Source organism: Oryzias latipes, chromosome 4 (genome assembly GCF_002234675.1).
Source record: "Oryzias latipes chromosome 4, ASM223467v1".
Lineage (NCBI taxonomy): Eukaryota > Metazoa > Chordata > Actinopteri > Beloniformes > Adrianichthyidae > Oryzias > Oryzias latipes.
Window position 1 is genome coordinate 26,891,617 of NC_019862.2, and position 18,433 is coordinate 26,910,049.

At 40.4% G+C, this 18,433-nt stretch overlaps 2 protein-coding genes across 2 annotated transcripts; one reads left to right on the plus strand and one right to left on the minus strand.

Moving 5' to 3' along the window:
• The first annotated feature begins 1,990 nt into the window (after positions 1-1,990).
• On the plus strand, positions 1,991-11,739 carry fsd1 (fibronectin type III and SPRY domain containing 1). Its single transcript, XM_004068199.4, has 13 exons — positions 1,991-2,178; positions 2,752-2,847; positions 2,953-3,084; positions 3,827-3,928; positions 4,196-4,218; positions 4,600-4,721; positions 6,958-7,167; positions 7,252-7,350; positions 7,500-7,647; positions 7,733-7,815; positions 10,006-10,257; positions 10,344-10,432; positions 10,520-11,739. The coding sequence occupies exons 1-13, from the start codon at positions 2,164-2,166 to the stop codon at positions 10,628-10,630; spliced, it is 1,482 nt and encodes a 493-aa protein (XP_004068247.1). The 5' UTR covers positions 1,991-2,163; the 3' UTR covers positions 10,631-11,739.
• On the minus strand, positions 11,654-17,982 carry LOC101162205 (signal-transducing adaptor protein 1). Its single transcript, XM_004068285.4, has 13 exons — positions 17,766-17,982; positions 16,903-16,974; positions 16,698-16,814; positions 16,556-16,612; positions 16,259-16,401; positions 16,012-16,143; positions 14,994-15,063; positions 14,151-14,253; positions 13,977-14,054; positions 12,917-12,991; positions 12,775-12,825; positions 12,549-12,683; positions 11,654-12,459 (listed from the first exon to the last, which is right to left on the minus strand). The coding sequence occupies exons 1-13, from the start codon at positions 17,856-17,858 to the stop codon at positions 12,395-12,397; spliced, it is 1,191 nt and encodes a 396-aa protein (XP_004068333.2). The 5' UTR covers positions 17,859-17,982; the 3' UTR covers positions 11,654-12,394.
• Positions 17,983-18,433: the final 451 nt, after the last annotated feature.

The following is an 18,433-nucleotide window of genomic DNA, read 5'->3' on the forward strand; positions in this document are numbered from 1 at the left end:
TGTCGGGCAGCTTTGCATTTGTTCAAAAGGATTAAAGAAGGTTTTAGCATACTTCCTGAACAATTAGAAGTTCATTTTTTTGTAATTTGTTACATTTTAACAATTAAACAATGAAAAATGTCCACAATATTCTTTTTTTTCAGTTAATACTTGATCTGAAATAGTTGCTAACATTGATACTACAGGCTGCAAAGTCAGTTTGAGAAACATTGGTATAAAGAGGAATTAGTCTCCTACTTGTGACAAGTAAATGCTTCAACCCTATTTATTTATTGTACTCCACCCCAAAGGTAGAGTACAATAGAGTTCAATTGTTAACACTCTAAAAGCCTTTATGGGTGTTATGGAACATAGATATTGAAAGGCTTCAAAGCTCTGTACAACAAAAGAAAAAAAGTACTTCTAAAGAGTTAGACAAGTTTTAAAACCTATGATCACCTGAAATAAATCGATGTTTTGATTTGGCATGAATTCAAATGCAACATGAATTATTTTTCTTTCAGACATTACCTAAAAAAAAATTGGATAAAAGGAATGTGCATCTGAAACACCACAAATTAATCAAAAGCAGAAATTAAAAATTGTACGTGTTATAAAAACACAAATAATGTCAATAAATAAAAACTGGGTCTATATTCACCAATCTAGTGAGCATCAATTTACACTGGTTTTTCGCAGAGACTTCTGGGAAATCCCAGGGCACACAATTTTGAATTTTTAGACAGCTATGCAAAATGGCGAACGCACTATATAGTGCACTATGTACAGAGTAGTGAAGGACTTTGGTCACAGAAACTGAGCCATCCAGCCAAAATGGGGCAGCCGTGTGCAGCGGTATGGCGGTCGACAGACAATCATAAGATTGCAGGTTTAATTCCTGCCTTGCACACGCATGTGTTGAAGTGTCCTTGGGCAAGACACTGAACCCCACCTTGACTCTGGTAGTAGGTTGGTGCCAGTGTTCGGCAGCGGAGCCGCCACCAGTGTGTGAATGTGTGTGTGACTGGGTGAATGGGACTGCAACTGTAAAGCGCTTTGGTCCATCAAAAGAAGGTAGAGAAATGGCGTATAAGTATACGCCATTTACCAAAAATGTTTGTATTAATTAGGTTTTTACTTCATGAAATCGGTGACAACGTCATATTTGCCATTTAAAAAAAAAAGATGACCATGGTGCCTAAATCGCTTATAAAATCCAGGACACTAGATAGTCTCGCACTAGATAGTTTTATTTAGTAATTAGGAAGCGAATTCAGACACATATAGACAAATACAAATATAGACCACAATACATTTTTGTGGAAAAAAAGCGTTTTATTTTTTTACAAACCATCCACAGTTTTAATCTTCAGAACACATCGGTTTATAAATAGTCTTCATAAAATGTTCATATTTATTTGTTTTTTTTTTCTTCTTTGGAAAATTGGTGATGTCATATTTTCTGTTTAAAAGAAGTAGTGCAGTGTCTGACTTGCTTTAGAAATCCAGGGCACTAGGTAGTTCATTTTTTCTTTTTGTTTTACTTTATACATTTACATGACATATACTGTGGAACAACAAACAATAAACTCCTCGTCAATTTTTCCTAAACACACACACACACACACACACACACGCACGCACACACACACACACCAGGGGACTAGAACTGTAAAATAGATCAATAAAAGCAGCACCATATTATTACGTTGAAACAGATAATGGGATTTAATTGCTTTTTGTTGTGAAATTGTGTGTAAATAATGTCTGATTTGAGCAATTATGTCAAAGAAATTTATATTTCTGTTACTAAATGGTTTGGGAATCTACTGTTTTGCTAAGAAAATCTGGAGAATTTATCAGATAGAAATGTGAAATAGCATTAAACCAAACAGAACGTTCTTTCAAGCAGGGCACTAGATGGACTACATAGTCTTTTAGCTGTTAGGGAATATGGAGGGAATTCGGACACAGCCAGAGAGGGAACATCACTACCCATAGTCCTTTTCTCGCGCATGCGTGTCAGGCCTTACGGCCCAAAGGCGTTGGTGGCTGGTGTCCGTCCGAAGATGCCGTTTACTCCGGCAGCATCAGTACCAGCTCTGCCCTGCTAACCGACGGCAGCGCGTGGACACAGGGGAACCGCACGCGGCTGGAGCAGCGCCCGCGCGCCTCGACGGCAGGATGGGAGACCAGAAGGTGGGCTGGGGCCGGAGGAACAGGTGTCCCTGAGGGATAGGACAAGCCGTTTCGCTTTCGGGGCGTAGCGTACAAAGAAAGGAACTGCAGGGAAAATGAAGGAGTTTATTTTCTTCGAAAGCGTCTCGTTTGACGGAGGAATCGGCAGTTTAGAATGTCGTGTCTGTCGATGGTTCGCCGCTGTAACAGTCACGGACGGAGGGGCCTTGACGCAGCTCCTTGCTCGTCAACAAACACATAGTTCTTATGAATGAATGGGCTCTTTGAGTGGGCGAGAAGCCCAGCAAGGTGCGGGGAGGGGGGGGGGGGTCACAATAGAGGGTGTCCAGCCTTTTAAAATGATCGCAGTATGACATTATCCTCTCTGCGCATCCTGCAATCCACGATGGATCCCTCCCTCCTTATTATACACGGAGATGAGGTCCCTCCATGAGAATCACGGATGCGTCCTGAAACAGCTCCACGCCTAAACCCCTGTGTGTCCACCGCAGCTAAGCACTGATTAGAGCATCCATGGGTCAGATTAAAGTGCACACAGTTTGCCGCTCTGCCTTCATGTTGTTCTTTCTGCAGGAGTCTCTGCGGAAGATCACCCACACGCTGGCCGTGAAGAACGAGGAGATCTCAAACTTCATCTGTTCCCTCAAACAAAGCCTGGACAACTTGGAGGTGCAGAGTCTCACTTCACTGTGACCCGCGATGAAGGTCACAGAAGGCACAAACGCTTTCCTTGGGTTGCCATTAATCGAACTTTGTTTTCTGTGGTGACACCAGACCAACTCCAACCGAGTGCAGGAGGACTTGGAGTCTGAGTTCAGCTGCCTTCACGCCGTTCTGGATGAGATGAAGGAGAGCATGCTGACCCGCATCAAGCAGGAGAGAGCCAGCCGCACATACGAGCTGCAGGTTGGATTTCTAATACGTAGATGTTAAAGACCCACCGATGAAAGTCGTGTTCCTGTGGTATTTTTCTTATGATGGCAAAAGAAAATGAATCCTAAAATTGCATTTCTGAGTATTTATTTATTCAAATTGTGGTGAATCAGGTGAGATGAAAAAACAATGCAGTTGGAAAAAGCTTTCAGATGTGATGTAGAAGCTGCAACGGCAGGCTCTCAGCTCTGACGCTTGCAGACAAATAGATTCATGCAACGTCTTTGTTTTCCTCGTCCAAGCTAGTGCCTGACTCAAAACTGGACAGCTGGAAAGCTCCAAACTCATGTTGTTTTAAAATAAAATACCAAATGTGGTTTATCTTTATCTTAATTTGTAAACATTTTTCAAATCTCTTGAAACTGCTCCAGCGGGGCAGAAATGTGTTGAATGTTTTCTCCCTCCTGCTGTCTGAAAATACCACAAACTGCTGGTTTTTCTGGCAAAAAATTTAGATTTTTGAATCAATTTTCTTCAAAAATGTCCAATTCATGCCTGTGGGAGAAGTAAAGTTGGATTTGATAGCCATGTTTGCATCCTTGTGGAGCATTGGGTGAAGCCTCAGGACAGAGCCATGACTCTCAAGTGATGAAGATGATTCCAGAACGGTGCTGCACAACAGCGCTATTATCTTAAGGCGAGCATAAACTTGTGGGATTGTGCGGCTGTGCTGCGTCTGACTCCCAGTGTGTGTGTGTGTGTGTGTTTTCCTCAGAGTCAGCTGAGCGCCTGCACCAAGGCCCTGGAGAGCTCAGAGGAGCTGCTGGAGCTGGCCAACCAAACGCTGTGCTCGTCTCAAACGGATGGCTTCTCTCAGGTGACTGGGACCCTCCTTACAAGCACACACCTGCTCTGCCAAAATGACGCAAATGGCGTTTTCTTTTCTCACTGATTATCACTGGATGCCTAATACTTTAACATGCAGAATCAAGAAATGTGGTTACATCTGCTCCTCGTGTGCACAAGCAGCTGTTTTTAACACACCTCACTACTTTTTTGCCTTACTTTAAAACTTGATGGACTCAGTTTTCGATCCAAATCTCTTCCCTCTTTCTCTTTCCCCTCATCTGCTTCTCCTCTCCAGGCGGCCAAAGACATTAAGGATAGGTATTGTACTGAGCCATCTACTGCCTTTCTTATGCCACAGCCTCCTGTCATTTTGTAGCCTTGCATGCACTCGGACACTGTCTTGCACCGTAGAAACTGTGGAAAACCTTCCGGTCTTTAGGCCTTTGATGTCCGTGTTTCCGACTTTCCCCTCCGCCTGTAGCGTCCTGTGTCAGCCTTTCCTGGATGAATGCTCCTCTCTTGCTTTGCAGTGGGAGAAGGTTAGAAATAGCGGCAGAAATCTTGTTGGTGACATTTTATCTGCGAGCAGAGCCATTACCTCCGTGTGTTCCTGCACGTGCTCTGCGTTCAGCTGAATAATGGGCTGTGCTTGTTTCCACCCCGTATGTTTGTGTGTTTTGGTGTGTCTCGTGTCCGCAGCGTGACGATGGCGCCGGCCTTTCGCCTCTCTCTGAAGACCAAAGCCAGCGACAACATGAGTCACTTGATGGTGGATTTCAGCCAGGAGAGGGAGTTGTTGCAGGCTCTTAAGTTTCTTCCAGGTTAGTTTTACTTTTATTTCATGGAGCTGCATTTTAAACAGTAAAGCAGCTAAATGTTTATTTATTTTTATTTTGGCTGCTGTTCTGCCCTTTTTTTGTTTCTACAATCGCTGACAACTTAAGTTAGTTACATCCCCAAAATTGGGTCCGAAAATTCAACACAAAATCTCTGTAGTTTTCCTAAACCTCACCCATAAATAAATATAATAGTTTAAATAATCGAACAATTTTGAAGAAGCTGTCACAAAGTGAATGTTCCTTATGAAATGAATCAGACCATGTTTGCTGGTAGACTTTTCTTGGCAGTCTGTACCAAAATAATCTAATAAAGTGGGATAATTGCAAAGTGGTATCTCCCTGCAGCTGTTGTTACTCTGTCCCTCTGCTTCCCTGCAGTTTCTCTCTCAAACTGTCTGTGTTGTAGTTCAGGAAATCCACATTTGTCATCGAAGTGGTTTTGAGTAAACTAACCATTCAGGAGCAGAAATAAACGGCTTTTGTTCATGTTTGTCCGCGCCTGAGATTGCAGAAGAACAGGGTCCGGTTGGAGCACTTGTTCAGTCTTTCCAGCTTTTGCAGCATTAGGATATGGATGAAATTCCTTAGCAGCAAATATTGAATTTAGGGCCATTGGACCATTCATTTTTTATGAGGACTGCACCGAGTGAGGATTTATATCCTGCTTCAATGAAATTAAGTCAATTCAGTCGCTATCTCAGATACCGGTGCCTCCACGTTGGAGCCAGACAACATCACTAAGCAGTGATTGTTGCAGATCGGTCTGAGTCATCATTTCTATGGCAACCACTCTTACCAATCAGGAGTGAGCATTTTGAAAATCCCCCACTCCCGTCTACTTCTTAAAAGTGGTCTTGGGAGAATCTGTCAACCAGACAGGTTGAAAGTTCAACGCGAGACCACAAACTCTGATCGAGGCATCTGATTGGTCTGTTTATAACTTGAATAACTTGCAATGGAAAAAATTAAGACTAGCAAGAATGTGTTAAAAAGGTAGCAGAGCAAGAATGGTTATTCTTAAAAAAAGAATGAGTAATGCCAGTTTATGTCTCTATAGAAGTCTATGGGAATTTGGCTTCTTGGAGCCAGCGGGTACTTCCTGTTTGGAACATGAGGTGGGAGGGGTCACTCGGTCCAGTTCTCATTTACAGTACAGTCAGTGATCCCAAACTGTTTTACAGTGCAGGTTAAAACTACATAAAAGACAGGATAAAGCAAGAAATAAAACACATAAAATAAAATAAAAAACAAATAACAAAAGCACACAAAGAGGAAAACTTACTCTTAGTTAAATTCTGCTAAAATGAAATGTTCTTCAAGTGTGATTTAAAAGTATCAGATGAGTTTGTGGAATGTTGGGCCAGAGGCAGAACATTCTAGAAAGAAAAACAGTTTCAAATCCTTACAGAGTAGTGTTTTAAACATTTTTTGTGCTCAATTATAAGAGACATTTCTGTAGAAAACCTAATTTCGGGCTTCATTAAAAAAACAGCTAGAAAGATACATTTCTATTTCTCAGGCTTTGCAAATGCCACATGTGTGGTGAATAAAATTACAAGGAGTAAAATGAACACAAGCAATGCTTTTCTGTTAGATCAAATCTCTAAGAAGCAGGCGAATTAGCGTAAAAATATCTCAGCGAAACTGGTGAACTGTCAGTGATGGGCTTTAACTGGCAGCACATTTTATCATATGCATTCTCACTCAATGAGCACAAAAGGCAGAGAAACAACAAAAGGAATCTGCTTTGCATATGTGCTCAACTCTGCAGGCTCTTTCTGCTCTATCTTGGGTAAAATAAACCAGACCCTTGTAGGAAAAAAGAGGCTGAAAAAAGAGCGTTAGATTTTACAGTTCTATTTATTTATAAGACCTGTTCACAACCGAGATTTTTGCAAGACGCCACGCAAACAACACCAACCGGGTTATGGTAGTTATTATTCAGTTCAGTGCAGATTGTTACAATAAGACCACACAAGATGCTTTTGGATGTTTAACACCAGACATGAACATAAGAAGGAAACTCTTTGACATACAAGATGTACTACTCAAGTGCAGATGAAAAAGTTTCCTTAAAAATGGTCACATTTTATTGCAAATTCAACTAAAAACTGTCTTTTGTTGGTATAACTTTCTAACTCCCTTTGGAAGCTTTCTTGACTATATTGTTTCTGCTTTTTAATTAATTATTCTATGCTTTCATGTCATCTTCTTATAGTTCCAGCAACTCCAGAAATTCAGGTATCAGAGTGCCAGGTGTGTGATAACACCGTGACTGTGTCCTGGACCATACCAGAGCCGGACAGCAAAATAGACCACTACATACTGGAATATCGACGCACCAATCACGAGGGGCCGCCGCGCGTCAGGGAAGACTACCCCTGGATGGTGGTGGAAGGGATACGGCAGATGGAGCACACAGTCACAGGTGACAGGACGAGAATGGAGGCAGGGCGGTTCCCAGTGCGTCATTAATCTTTCAGCAAACGACTCAAGTGTCTCTTCTTATCAGGTCTGCGTTTCGACACCCGATACATGACGTTTAGAGTGAGAGCGTGTAACAAAGCTGTGGCTGGAGACTTCTCTGAGCCTGTTACACTGGAAACTCATGGTAATGAACTATTTTTAGCTAAGCTACATGTTTGTTAGTTGTACGTGACAATCAAGACGTCAGGAGAAAATGCTTCATTGTCTCTGATGACTTGACTTGTTTACGAAATGACGAAAACATCGACGTCCTCATTGTATTTTCCCCTGCAGCTTTCAATTTCAAACTGGACTCTGGCTCAGCCCACCAGAACCTGAAGGTGGAGGACCTGAGTGTGGAGTGGGACAGCTGTGGAGGGAAGGTGCAAGACATTCGCAAAGAGAAAAACCGCACCAACTCACCAATGCACTCCCCCGCCAGGTTTGTGAGAGCAGATCTGCTGCAACGTGCACCTGCTGCAATGTGAATGTCTGAAGGGTTTTTGTGGGTTTCTTTGTGTAAGCAGGTCAGCTCTGATGTCACCTAAAAGAGCACCAACAGCGCGGCCTGGCAGAGACCGCTTTACGGCAGAGTCCTACACAGTGTTGGGTAAAAAACAGAATGCACTAAATGAACTAATGAAAAAGCATAAACATGTACGCAAACACAGTCGTGGTTCTGTCAAGTGTTCGAAGAAACTTTAAGTAAAACTGCTTAAGCTATTAAATATGCAAAATCTTCATCCTCTACTCTTTTCTACTCTTCTTTCTGTTTTTAGTAGCTGCAGGGCAACTAGACAAAAGCTGAACTATCTGTACCAGACAGGATTCCAGCTGCTCCTGTATAGTGCAAAAATAATAATAATAATAATAAACATCAGTTTATAAGAAAAAGCTGCAGAGCATCTAAGCTTGTAGAAACATTTCAATTTCAATTTATTTGTTAGAAGGATAAGCCCCTTGAAATGTGTCATCTCGTTTTCAAGGGGGTCCTCATTTGTTGGCCTATGGCTGTTATTGTTAGCCAGTTACAGCAGCCGCTAATTGTCTAAGAATAAAAACTGGGAAAAAGGGGCTGCAGTTTTACACATTGAAACCAAAGCTATGTTTCACATTCCTGAAGGTTTAGACCAGGGGTCTGCATCCCTCAACACTTAAAGAGCCATTCAGGTCAATTTATCACTGACGACAACCTACTAGGAGCCACAAAGTATTTCTTTACCCTTTAGATAAATATGACACAGCCATGTATTTTTGTTATTGTTACTATTATGATAAATATAAATTAAATGTTTTTTGGCATAAATAAAACATAAACAGAGAGACTTTAAAAAAAATGAAATAGTTTATAACTTTTGATACCGCTTCACATGAATTCCTTTCAATATAAAATACATCCATTTTTATCTCAATGTAGTAGTATTTAGTCTAATATAAGCAGTCATAAAAAATATGTTTTTTTATTGTTTATGGTGCATTTCAGCAAGAATTTGAAAAATCTAACAAACTAAAATTAAATCAGAGCTGATGAAGTTACCCCCTGCAATCTTTCTGAACAATAAAGTGCACTTAAAATCTTTGAGTTTGTTCCAAAAGTAGACATTTTTGCCCTATATTCCAGTAGGGCTGGGTTAATTCAAGCATAAAAGATCAATCATAGAAGTAGAGATCAATCTTTTATTCCTTTTGTTTTCCTAACATAAATGGAATTTCTCATAGGACGGCTAATGCTAACGCTTGGTTGACCTAAACATACATTCCTGACTAAATGAACTGCTTTATAGACTCTCACACATGAATTTTCCAAACTCTTCTAAGGAAAATTAAAAAAAAATAACCATTTGTGGTTTAAAGCACTGTTTTTACTCATATCTTTCTGGAATAAAGTGAATTGCTATAGCAGGCTAACCTGAAATGCCATACCGTAGAGGCAGAGCATTTATTTTTGTTATACGAGTCAGTTTAGAGCCTTTACAATGTTAATGATCTGCACATTTTTGTTGGAGTTTCTCTGTTTGAGAAGGCATGTTTAAAATCTCACTGGTTAATTATTTCACAAATAATACTTCTACAATAGGTGAACTGTATCAGATTAATATGAATATCTTCAAAAAATACAAAGATTATTATTATATTTTAATACAAATATGTCTAAATGTCTAAACCGAATAAATTAAAATTTGAATCGAATTTAACTGAGTGGATCAAAAGAAAGGAAACACCGTGAATCAAATCTAATCCATTCTGGAAATTATTGGTGATACACAGCCCTATAATCCAGTGGATTATTATTTAACTTGATGCAAAGGATTAATTCTGGTTGTGCTTACTGACCTTAAATTGATTTTCTGTGGAAAATGGAGCTCAAAAATCAATGAAAATGTTTTACTATGAGGTTGGTGATCTACAAAGGTTTGAAGAATTATTGTAGAATTATGGCTACTTTTGTCAGGTGCCTTGTTGAGTGAAGCTGTCCTTCAACCCATGGTGAATGAGTGGAATGAAGTTTGATTTAGTTCGCCCCCCCCCTTTTTTTTTTTTTTTTTTTTTTACTTACTTTTTACTGTTATATTTTAAAACTTAAAGCATTTTTTTTTTTTTTTTACCAAAGAGCCTCAGTGGAGGGTTACAAGAGCGGCATGTGGCCCTTGTTTTGTAACAACAAAAATTGGGTTTCATGACTGTTTTTCAAAATAAAAAATGTGAACTTTTCCTGTTATTTAGCACCACTTGGTTTGAGAGGAATTTGAGAAGCTGGTGTCCCAGAAAAATAATGATCTTTGCTCGCGTCTCATGACAGCTGACACCATGATCGATGCAGGCCAGCAGTACTGGGAAGTGCGGTTTGACAAGGAGAGCAAGGCTTTTGCCGTGGGGGTTGCACTGCGGAGCCTGGGCCGGTTCGACCAGCTGGGGAAAAGCAGCGCTTCGTGGTGCATCCATCTAAACAACTGGCTGCAGCAGAGCCTCACAGCAAAACACAACAACAAGGCTCGAACACTTGACTGTTCCATCCCAGGCAGCATAGGAGTCTACGTGAATTATGAGGAAGGTGAGGCTTTGGTGCACTTTGGTTGCAGAAAAGCCTTTTTTTTCCATGTCAAGTAGGATTTTTAGCGCTTGGTTTCCTCTCTCCAGGCATACTGTCCTTTTATAATGCCAAAACCAAGCAACTCATGCACACCTTCAAAACCAAGTTCCAGCAGCCAGTCATCCCAGCTTTCATGGTGGGAGAAGTTTCTTCTAAAACGCATTTTATTTACGCGTTTTCTGTCTTCTGAAAGTTTGAATGGACGGTTGTTTTCTGCTCTCAGGTCTGGAACGGAAGCTTCTCTGTGGTGACGGGGCTGCAGGTTCCCACCGTGGTGCAGAGCGGACAGAGGAAGAACAGCGGCACCAGCAGCTCCAACGCCAGTCTCACATAATCACGGCTGCAGATCATCCTCTGCACCCGCTGCAATCCGAGCAGTCTAACGAAAGAATTTCATCACAGGAGGGCGATAGTTACTGTAAAACACGGGCTTGTTCACTCTGTCCACCTCTGAAACTGGCTATTGTGACTGCTTGAGGGTGCATTAGGTTTAGTCTTCTTTTCATTTTGCTGCACATTAGGTCAGAACTGGCACACTGCTGCTAGAGCAACAATTTAGCGCTGGCCGCTGCCTCCTCACCAAAACAGTCAGCCGCTGGTTCAGGGTCATGATCTGTCATGTGCCTTCTTTGTCTTTTCCAAAATGCCGGGTGATCAGAGACATCCTTTAATGTCCTCCTTGTTTTAAAGCACATATTACGTCTGTGCCAGTATGTCGTAGTGTGGCTGAATCTTCCTCCAATTATGTCATTTACCCAAATAATATCCTGTATCTCGCCTGTGAGACTATGTGGGTCAATTCAAGTAATGATTATATGAAAGGTGTCTTTGCCACAGCATGCAAACCTTACATTCACTGCAGTTCTGTTTGTGAGAAAGAAGTCCTTGAACCTCCTGCTGAGAGCTAGTGTTGATTTGAAGTCTCCCTCCTTTCCAGAGTTTGGGAATTCTCCTTCTTTAGCTTCTTTTAGTGAAGTATTAGACGATGCAGATGTAGGTTGAGGGATGTGGGGATGACTACTGTATGAACTCTTCACAGTTTTCACACAAATGCTTGTATGTGTTTATATCTGAAGCCACATTCTTTTTGCAGCAGAGATCATGTCAAGTTGGGGGCTAGCTGCACTCCAGTTATGTCCATTAGCCTGTAGCTCCAGCTTACACATCCCTATTGAGGTTTTTTTTGCCAGGTTTGAAACACACTATAGAAGCGGTATTATCAAAGAAAAATGTTTGGAACTAATGTTTGTTCACCTAGCCTCAGACTCCCTTTCTCTTGTCTACATTAATTCTGCTTGTCTGTACTTTGTAGTTGTACCCTGCAGTGCTTTAAGGAAGCATTTACTTCTTATTTTTGACAAAACATCACAGTTTATTGTAAATACTTTAAGTTTTCCTAAATAATGTATCAGTCATTTAGGTAATAAAGGAATACGAGCAGTGTTTTGATGTATTATTGAACCTGGAACAAAGAGTTTAAAGTAAAAACAAGAAAACAATAGATTAAACTAACTACAGAACTCTATAAAACGGATTAATCTCACTGTTAAACTGCTGCATAGCAGATACCAAACGTTGCTTAGTGACATCTGATGTGATGTAACAAAAGCAAAAGTATAGTTTTCCACTTAAGACTTATGAATAATAAGAAACAGGAAGTTAAGCGGCTAAAATTAACATGTTGATTAGTGTTGACAGTACATAGAAACAGTGCTATCTAAATGACACACAAAAGCTCATGGATGAAAAGATCCAGTTGAATTCTACAGACTTTTTAAACTACAACACTGATCCAGTCTGATGACCAAAGGGCTCCTCCATCACTGCCAAATGTGCAAATGGTACAACAGAAAAGTGAAGATAATGTGCTAAGAACATCCGTCTCCACAGCCAGTTAGTTTTGCCAATGATTGTTCCAGAGGTAAATCCATAAAATGTAAATCTTCAAAGGGGCCTCTCAGACGGGAAATCGATGGAGAGGAGGGGTGCAGCTTCAATGCAAAGGAAGGAAACAGTCTCCGTGGGTTCCTGCATGGATGGTCTGTAAGCTGTAGTGTCGGACAGGATTTTAGTGGATGCTTCCGACCGTCAGAGCACTTCACTTCTGAATCACTGGCCTCAGGTTGAGTTTAAGCTTTAGCTCTGATATGGCTGCTAAAGGAACTGCAATACAAAAGAAGACAAGAGTTTATTCTCTGGCGGGTTATGAATGAATGTTTAAAAAACGGAAAATGTGCAGAATGTGACCGTACGCTGTTTTGGGCAGTCTGGACTGGTGTTTAGCTCAGCACTGGCTGGAGAGGCAGAGGATGGTGCGATGTAGCTGGCTCTGCGAGGAGCAGGTAGAGGAGGCATCAGTATCTTTTTTGGAGTTTCCTCTTTCTTAGCTGTTAAACAGAAATGGAAACAATTGAAGCGGTTAGAGATAAGGTGAAAACATTAAAAGCATTCTTTGTGGCGCAGAGTGCAGACACTTACGCCGTGGAGGAGGAACAGGGAGATCTGGCTTCTTTTGTTGCATCACTATCACTGTTTAAGCACAATTCCGTCAGTGACAGAAATGGGGAAAAAATGAAGACACACCTGTTTCACCACAAGACAAAAAAACAATGACACTCACGATCGTCATTCATGTACACCCTCTCCTCTTCTGTCAGATTCGGCTCTAGTTTTTGAGACGACATGGTCCGAACATCTTAAAGAAAGAAAGCATAAAGGTTAAAAAGTTAGATTAATGAGATTCCAGGTTAGAAAAATAATCAAGACTGTTGAGCTGTGACCAAGATAGGGGTGTGGATGTTTTGTCAAAGCAGAACAAAGGACTGTTTCCTCAGATGATGCTTGGTTGGTGGTGATCTACACTTAAATTTTCCTGTGAGTCACTCAATCATTCATTTTATTACTTAATAAGTGGAGAGGGGGGCCAACAGCGTTTGTTTCAGAGCATTTTTTGGAAATAGCGAGGTCATTGTGTGACGTTCAGCATCTCGTCCTTCAAGAAGTTCAACTTCAGTTCAACAAAAACCAACACACGAGGAACGCTGCGTAACAAAGCCTCTAAACTGCGCAAACACACAGTGTCATGGAATGGACTCACAAAAGCTCTTTTCTTCATGGTGTGGGTCAGTGATAAAGCCGGCTGAAAACCCGCATAGGAGTAAATTTATCACTTCTGGGAGCAGATGTGATTAAAAAAAATATAACCTTTTATAACCTTTTTTTCCATCTATTGTAAGAGTGTTCCCAGTGGTTTTTAAATTAGGATTATGTCGTTTTTAGCTAAAATAAAAAAACATTTGTCCTTTTCTAAGATATTGTTTCTGCAGAGTGGCAGTAGTTTATTAGAAATTTGAAAGTTGTGGGGCAGGACGGTTGCGGTTGGCACTGAGCAATCCCGCCACCTTTCCCCTCCCCTTTGCAAAGAGCTTGTGGCCTGTCTTGCAATTTTTTAGTTGAGTTTTCTTTATATGTGTCCTTCATCAAGAAAAAAATGCCACAAGAACATGTTAAAAACATCCAAAACATCATTTTCATTGATTTATGCTTGTTGAGGGCTGGCGAGGCTCGCCTTGAGTCGCATGATTTTAACAGGATAGTTTTCAAATAACTGACTTCAAGGAGTGAGAGAAACAGCAACCCATTTTAGAGGTTTCTGCTCTGGCTGTAGTGTGTCCACATACCCTGCCTTAACGCCCTCTGAAGGTTTGGTAAAGGCTTCTCAGTTCGCTCCCCACTTTCTGCATCTGAAGCAATAAAAGCTGTCCAGGTCATAAAAAAAGAGAAACAGATTACTTTCATTAACTCATTAGGGTGTAAATAATCATAGATAAATGAGCAGTATTGTTTGTGCATACAGAAATTTCTTTCATAGGGTCCCTCAATGATGAGAGGAACCAGAACTCCATTCGTCTGTTCTACCAAGTGGGTGATCACGTCATGCAGTGAGTCACAGTGGACCTGCAAGTAGAAAAAAAATAACTCAACAATGGAGTGCCTGAGGCTGTAGGTCACCACGTTTGCCATTACAGAGACTCTTCTAAACAGCTCTTACCACAAGTTTTTAATTCTTGTTGTGAAGTTTATCTTGATCCGTCAGAAGAACATAGCAGGAGATCCATCACAACAAGCCCAAATGTATCAGCAGCTGAAAATCCATTTAACCCTTGTGCTATCTTAGATGACCCCACCCTTACATTGATGTGTTATTCCTACCATGACAAAGGTGGATAAAGGTGAAGAGGATTTCATGTAATCCATGGACACCAGTGAAGATCACAAATCATTGAAGAAAAATAGTTTAGCGCACTGTCTTGTGGGTCTAGATGACCCAACTCCCATTGGTAAAGTGCCTAGGATAGCACAAGGGTTACGGAGTGATTCATCACTTTAGCAGCAGACAAACTTCACCTGTCTTACAGTTACAGGTGATGCAGTCAAGGCCATTAAGAATGTTTATTACTGCCACTTGAATCGTTACTGGAAGGAAGCTTCTCTTTTCCCAGCAGGTCAAATACCTGAACCGAGGTTCATATGGACCTTACATAAGGCCATAAACTCTTCGTGCGGTTAAAGATTATTTTTGCAGAGGTTGACAAGCAATAAAAGTAATCCATTTTCATGCTCGACAGGTTTATTGTCAAGAAGAGTACAGACGTTCTTGCAAGTTTTGTTTACTAGATTTGGGTTTAAATACTTACAGGATTGTTCACATCAATCACAAAACCCCCTTCTGGTCTGCTTGTCACACGGTAGTGTTTGTACAGAGCCCTTAAAAAAAGAACAGTACATATCATATTTTTCATTTCTTTTACATAATTCATATCTTTTTAGTTGTTTTTGTTGTAAAGAGACCGGAGTTGCACAAATGTTCAGATTTACATAAAAAAAGGAAAATAAAATAAATTGTAGTTCCATGCAAATGTTCTGAAATTATTTAAATATTTGGAGAATATTGGCGTGACACAAATAAAGGACATTATGACTGTTGCCAAGGCCAACAGACGAAGAGAACTAACCCTGACGGTGTGTCATTTTATCTATAGGAGGTCCAGCATTTCAAGACAATAGAAGAAATGCTTTAAAGACCAACTCCAATGAAAATAACGTTTTTGTTCTTTTTTATGTTCTTGCGGCCTTTTTCTGATGATGGAGGACATTTTCTAAAGAAAACTTAGCCTAACATTGCGTTTCTGAGTATTTTTGTATTCAAATAGTTGTAAATCAGGAGTAGACAATAAAAGTTCAGTCACCGACAAGGAGTTTCTAAGGGCTGGGATGGCCAGTTTAGGCTGTTTAGTTAAGTTTTAGCAATCAACTATCGTGTTTTAGAACTGATTTTATGTTCTATACAATTGTGAAGCCGGTTGAGAAAACCGTGTTGGAATATTGGGCTATATAAACAAAACTGAATTGAACCGAATCCACTTGTAGACAAATAGATCCGTGTACGTCTTAGTTTTCCTTGTACTACCTGGAATCTGGATCTAAACTGTACAGCTTGATAGCACCTGTATTGCTCGCCATTTTTATTCTCTGCTAATGTTATGTTGAATGTGTAAACAGATGGATGATGGGAAAGGGAGGTGGGGTTGCTCCGGGCCAATGTTCTCGCCCTCAGCTCAGAGGACAATATCTAATGAACTCCTGTTGCTCTGCTTTGTCCTAGAAATAATCAGACAAGTTTTACGCAGAAACAATCTGTGAACGTGACCTTACCTGTCAAGTTCTTGTCTTGTGGTAATGGCGTAGGACGCTCCATCCCTGCTGGGCCTTAGCAGCATGTTTCCTCTCGCAGCTTCTCTCTCGAGCAGCAAAGACGCCTCAATGCGGGAGATGGGATAGTAACATCTGCATCACAACACAACTTTTCACTTATGGCAGATCCACACCACATAATAGAGGAATCAATCTGCAATTATTTGTTCTATTAAAAAGAAAACATTTAAAAATTAGTGGTACTGACGCTGGCATATCTGCATGGACGCTGGTGTTTTGACCAGCGGAAGGTGATTGCAGATTTTTCAATCTCTCCTCTTCCTGCTCAATTACCTCATTCAGCATGTGGATTTGACCAGGCAGCAGCGTAAGAGACGGAGGTACTGACAGCTGCAGGGAGACACAAGCTCTTATTTAAAAAATATATATGTATATCTGTGCCACTGGTAAACTGAAAAACTGCAAATACAGCAGCTGATTAGACATTTAACTGTGAAGACGGATCTGTTTTCATGATTTGAAAGGAAAGCAGTGAGGCACAGACCTGAGCAATAGACTGAATGAAGGCCTTCCATAGCTCTCGACTTTCTGAGTTTGAGGCCTGCAGAAACGGTGAAGATAAATGGTAAACAAACATGTCCAGAAGGAACCAAAAAAAAGTTCCTACCGGTAATTGCATCACTTACAGTGAAATTGGTGGTTCCACTTTTCAGCTGGAGGCTGAACCTGGCCGCCTTTGAGAAATGATCTGAACTGATGTTTCTCACTGAGACAAATCCAGTCAGGTCCAGTTTTTCTATGTACTGATAACCACACACGTACACAGATCATTATAAAATAAAAAAGTCCAATTAAAAGTTTGGTTAGATGGATTTTCTGATGTTGACTTACATCGTTGTCTCTCTTTTCATTGAAGAAAAAGAGGGAGTTTCCACACAAGCATGCCCACAGCTTTTGGGATGTCTGCACAGACAGAGAGACATGGGTACAACAACAACAACAAAAAAGCACGCACAGAGCAAAGACAACTTCACAAAACACCAGAAACAAGTAGAAACCAAGTCCTAAAAAACGTTATGTCATTTAGCCATTAGATAAGAGGGTTTTCTTGTTTTTAACCCATTTCAATCCATGGTGACGTCAGTGTAACAGAAGGACATCAGAAATGTGAACTGTTGTCCACTTGTGGTTTATCCCACATAATTTTAATTTAGGGAAAAATGTGTCTAGGTTCTTATGGGTCAGGAAAATAGTCAGGACTATTTAGCTAAAGAAATCCTTCATTGAGTCCTTTGTGCCTGAGCGCATTGTTAAAATTAGTGACGCCCAGATAATCACAAGATCTGCAAATGTGTTCCATCAGTAACTATTTTGCTTTTAGCTTCTTAAAGTTGAATTTCTGAGCTCTATTTGTAAAAAATAAAATAAAAATAAAAATAAAAAGCCATCAGACTAGTTGCGAAGAAAAGCTGGGAGATTCCAGTAACATGGCAGAGTTTTAACCAGCAGCTTTACAAGACTATGAATTAAGCATCAGATGTGTTATTAAGTAACATCAACAGCACAAAAATGCTATATTTTTGTCTTAAAAAATGAAAAATATCTCTAAAAAATGTGATAAATCACATTCACTGCTGTATATTGCTACATAATACATGAGTGCTGTGATAATCTATCAACTTTGAACCGACAGTGAATAACAATTACCACACAATTACAAAGTTTTGCAGGTTTATCAAGAAAAGCTGCTGAACCTCATCATCATCAGGCGTGCTCTTCTCCAGGTAACCCTCGTGGTAACAGTGCGGCAGCTGATTCCTCTTTCGCCAGGTTCGGTTTGCCATCATGAGACGCGCAGAAACTTGAAAACAGCAGCGGCTGTGTCAGTAGTCACGTCTGAGTCATGAAAACTCCAAAGAAAAGGCACCTGTCTGACACTAACAACCGAATCCCTGCCTGCGAAGACGCCCTGATCACTGATTGGTCAGTGTGTGGAGATGGGCGGGCCAAACTACAGTTCAGGTGAGTGGAAAAGGGAAATTCCAAGGCTGAGCCACACCCACAAAAAACCTGACTTATGTGCGACTTGTGAGTCCCTGAATGAGGAAAACATTCTAAAAAAAACTTCATTCATCAAACACAATAGTATGTTTTCCTACTTGCACAACTGCATAAATCCTAAAATTAACTTTAATTTGTGGTTCAAAAATTAGAAAGAAGGAAAACAGTTTTAAAATTTTACCAATATTTGAATATTTTATGACTTCAGGACATTTTAAATTGTAGGATCAAGCCACACAAATCTGTAATTTTGTTTTTTTTAATGTTTGGATCCTAACTAGAGCTTATGTACAGTCATTGTGCAGATGAAGAGGTGTTTCATAGACTGCATAAAGAGATGTGCCAGATATTACAGCTTATT

Coding starts and splice junctions, on each gene's coding strand:
- fsd1 (XM_004068199.4), top strand. Junction 7,168..7,251: donor GATGGAGCACACAGTCACAG/GTGACAGGACGA, acceptor TCTTCTTATCAG/GTCTGCGTTTCGACACCCGA. Junction 10,433..10,519: donor CAGTCATCCCAGCTTTCATG/GTGGGAGAAGTT, acceptor TTCTGCTCTCAG/GTCTGGAACGGAAGCTTCTC.
- LOC101162205 (XM_004068285.4), bottom strand. CDS start 17,858: ATGATGGCAAACCGAACCTGGCGAAAGAGGAATCAGCTGCCGCACTGT. Junction 16,975..17,765: donor GCACGCCTGATGATGATGAG/GTTCAGCAGCTT, acceptor CTGTCTGTGCAG/ACATCCCAAAAGCTGTGGGC. Junction 16,613..16,697: donor GTGGAACCACCAATTTCACT/GTAAGTGATGCA, acceptor CCGTTTCTGCAG/GCCTCAAACTCAGAAAGTCG.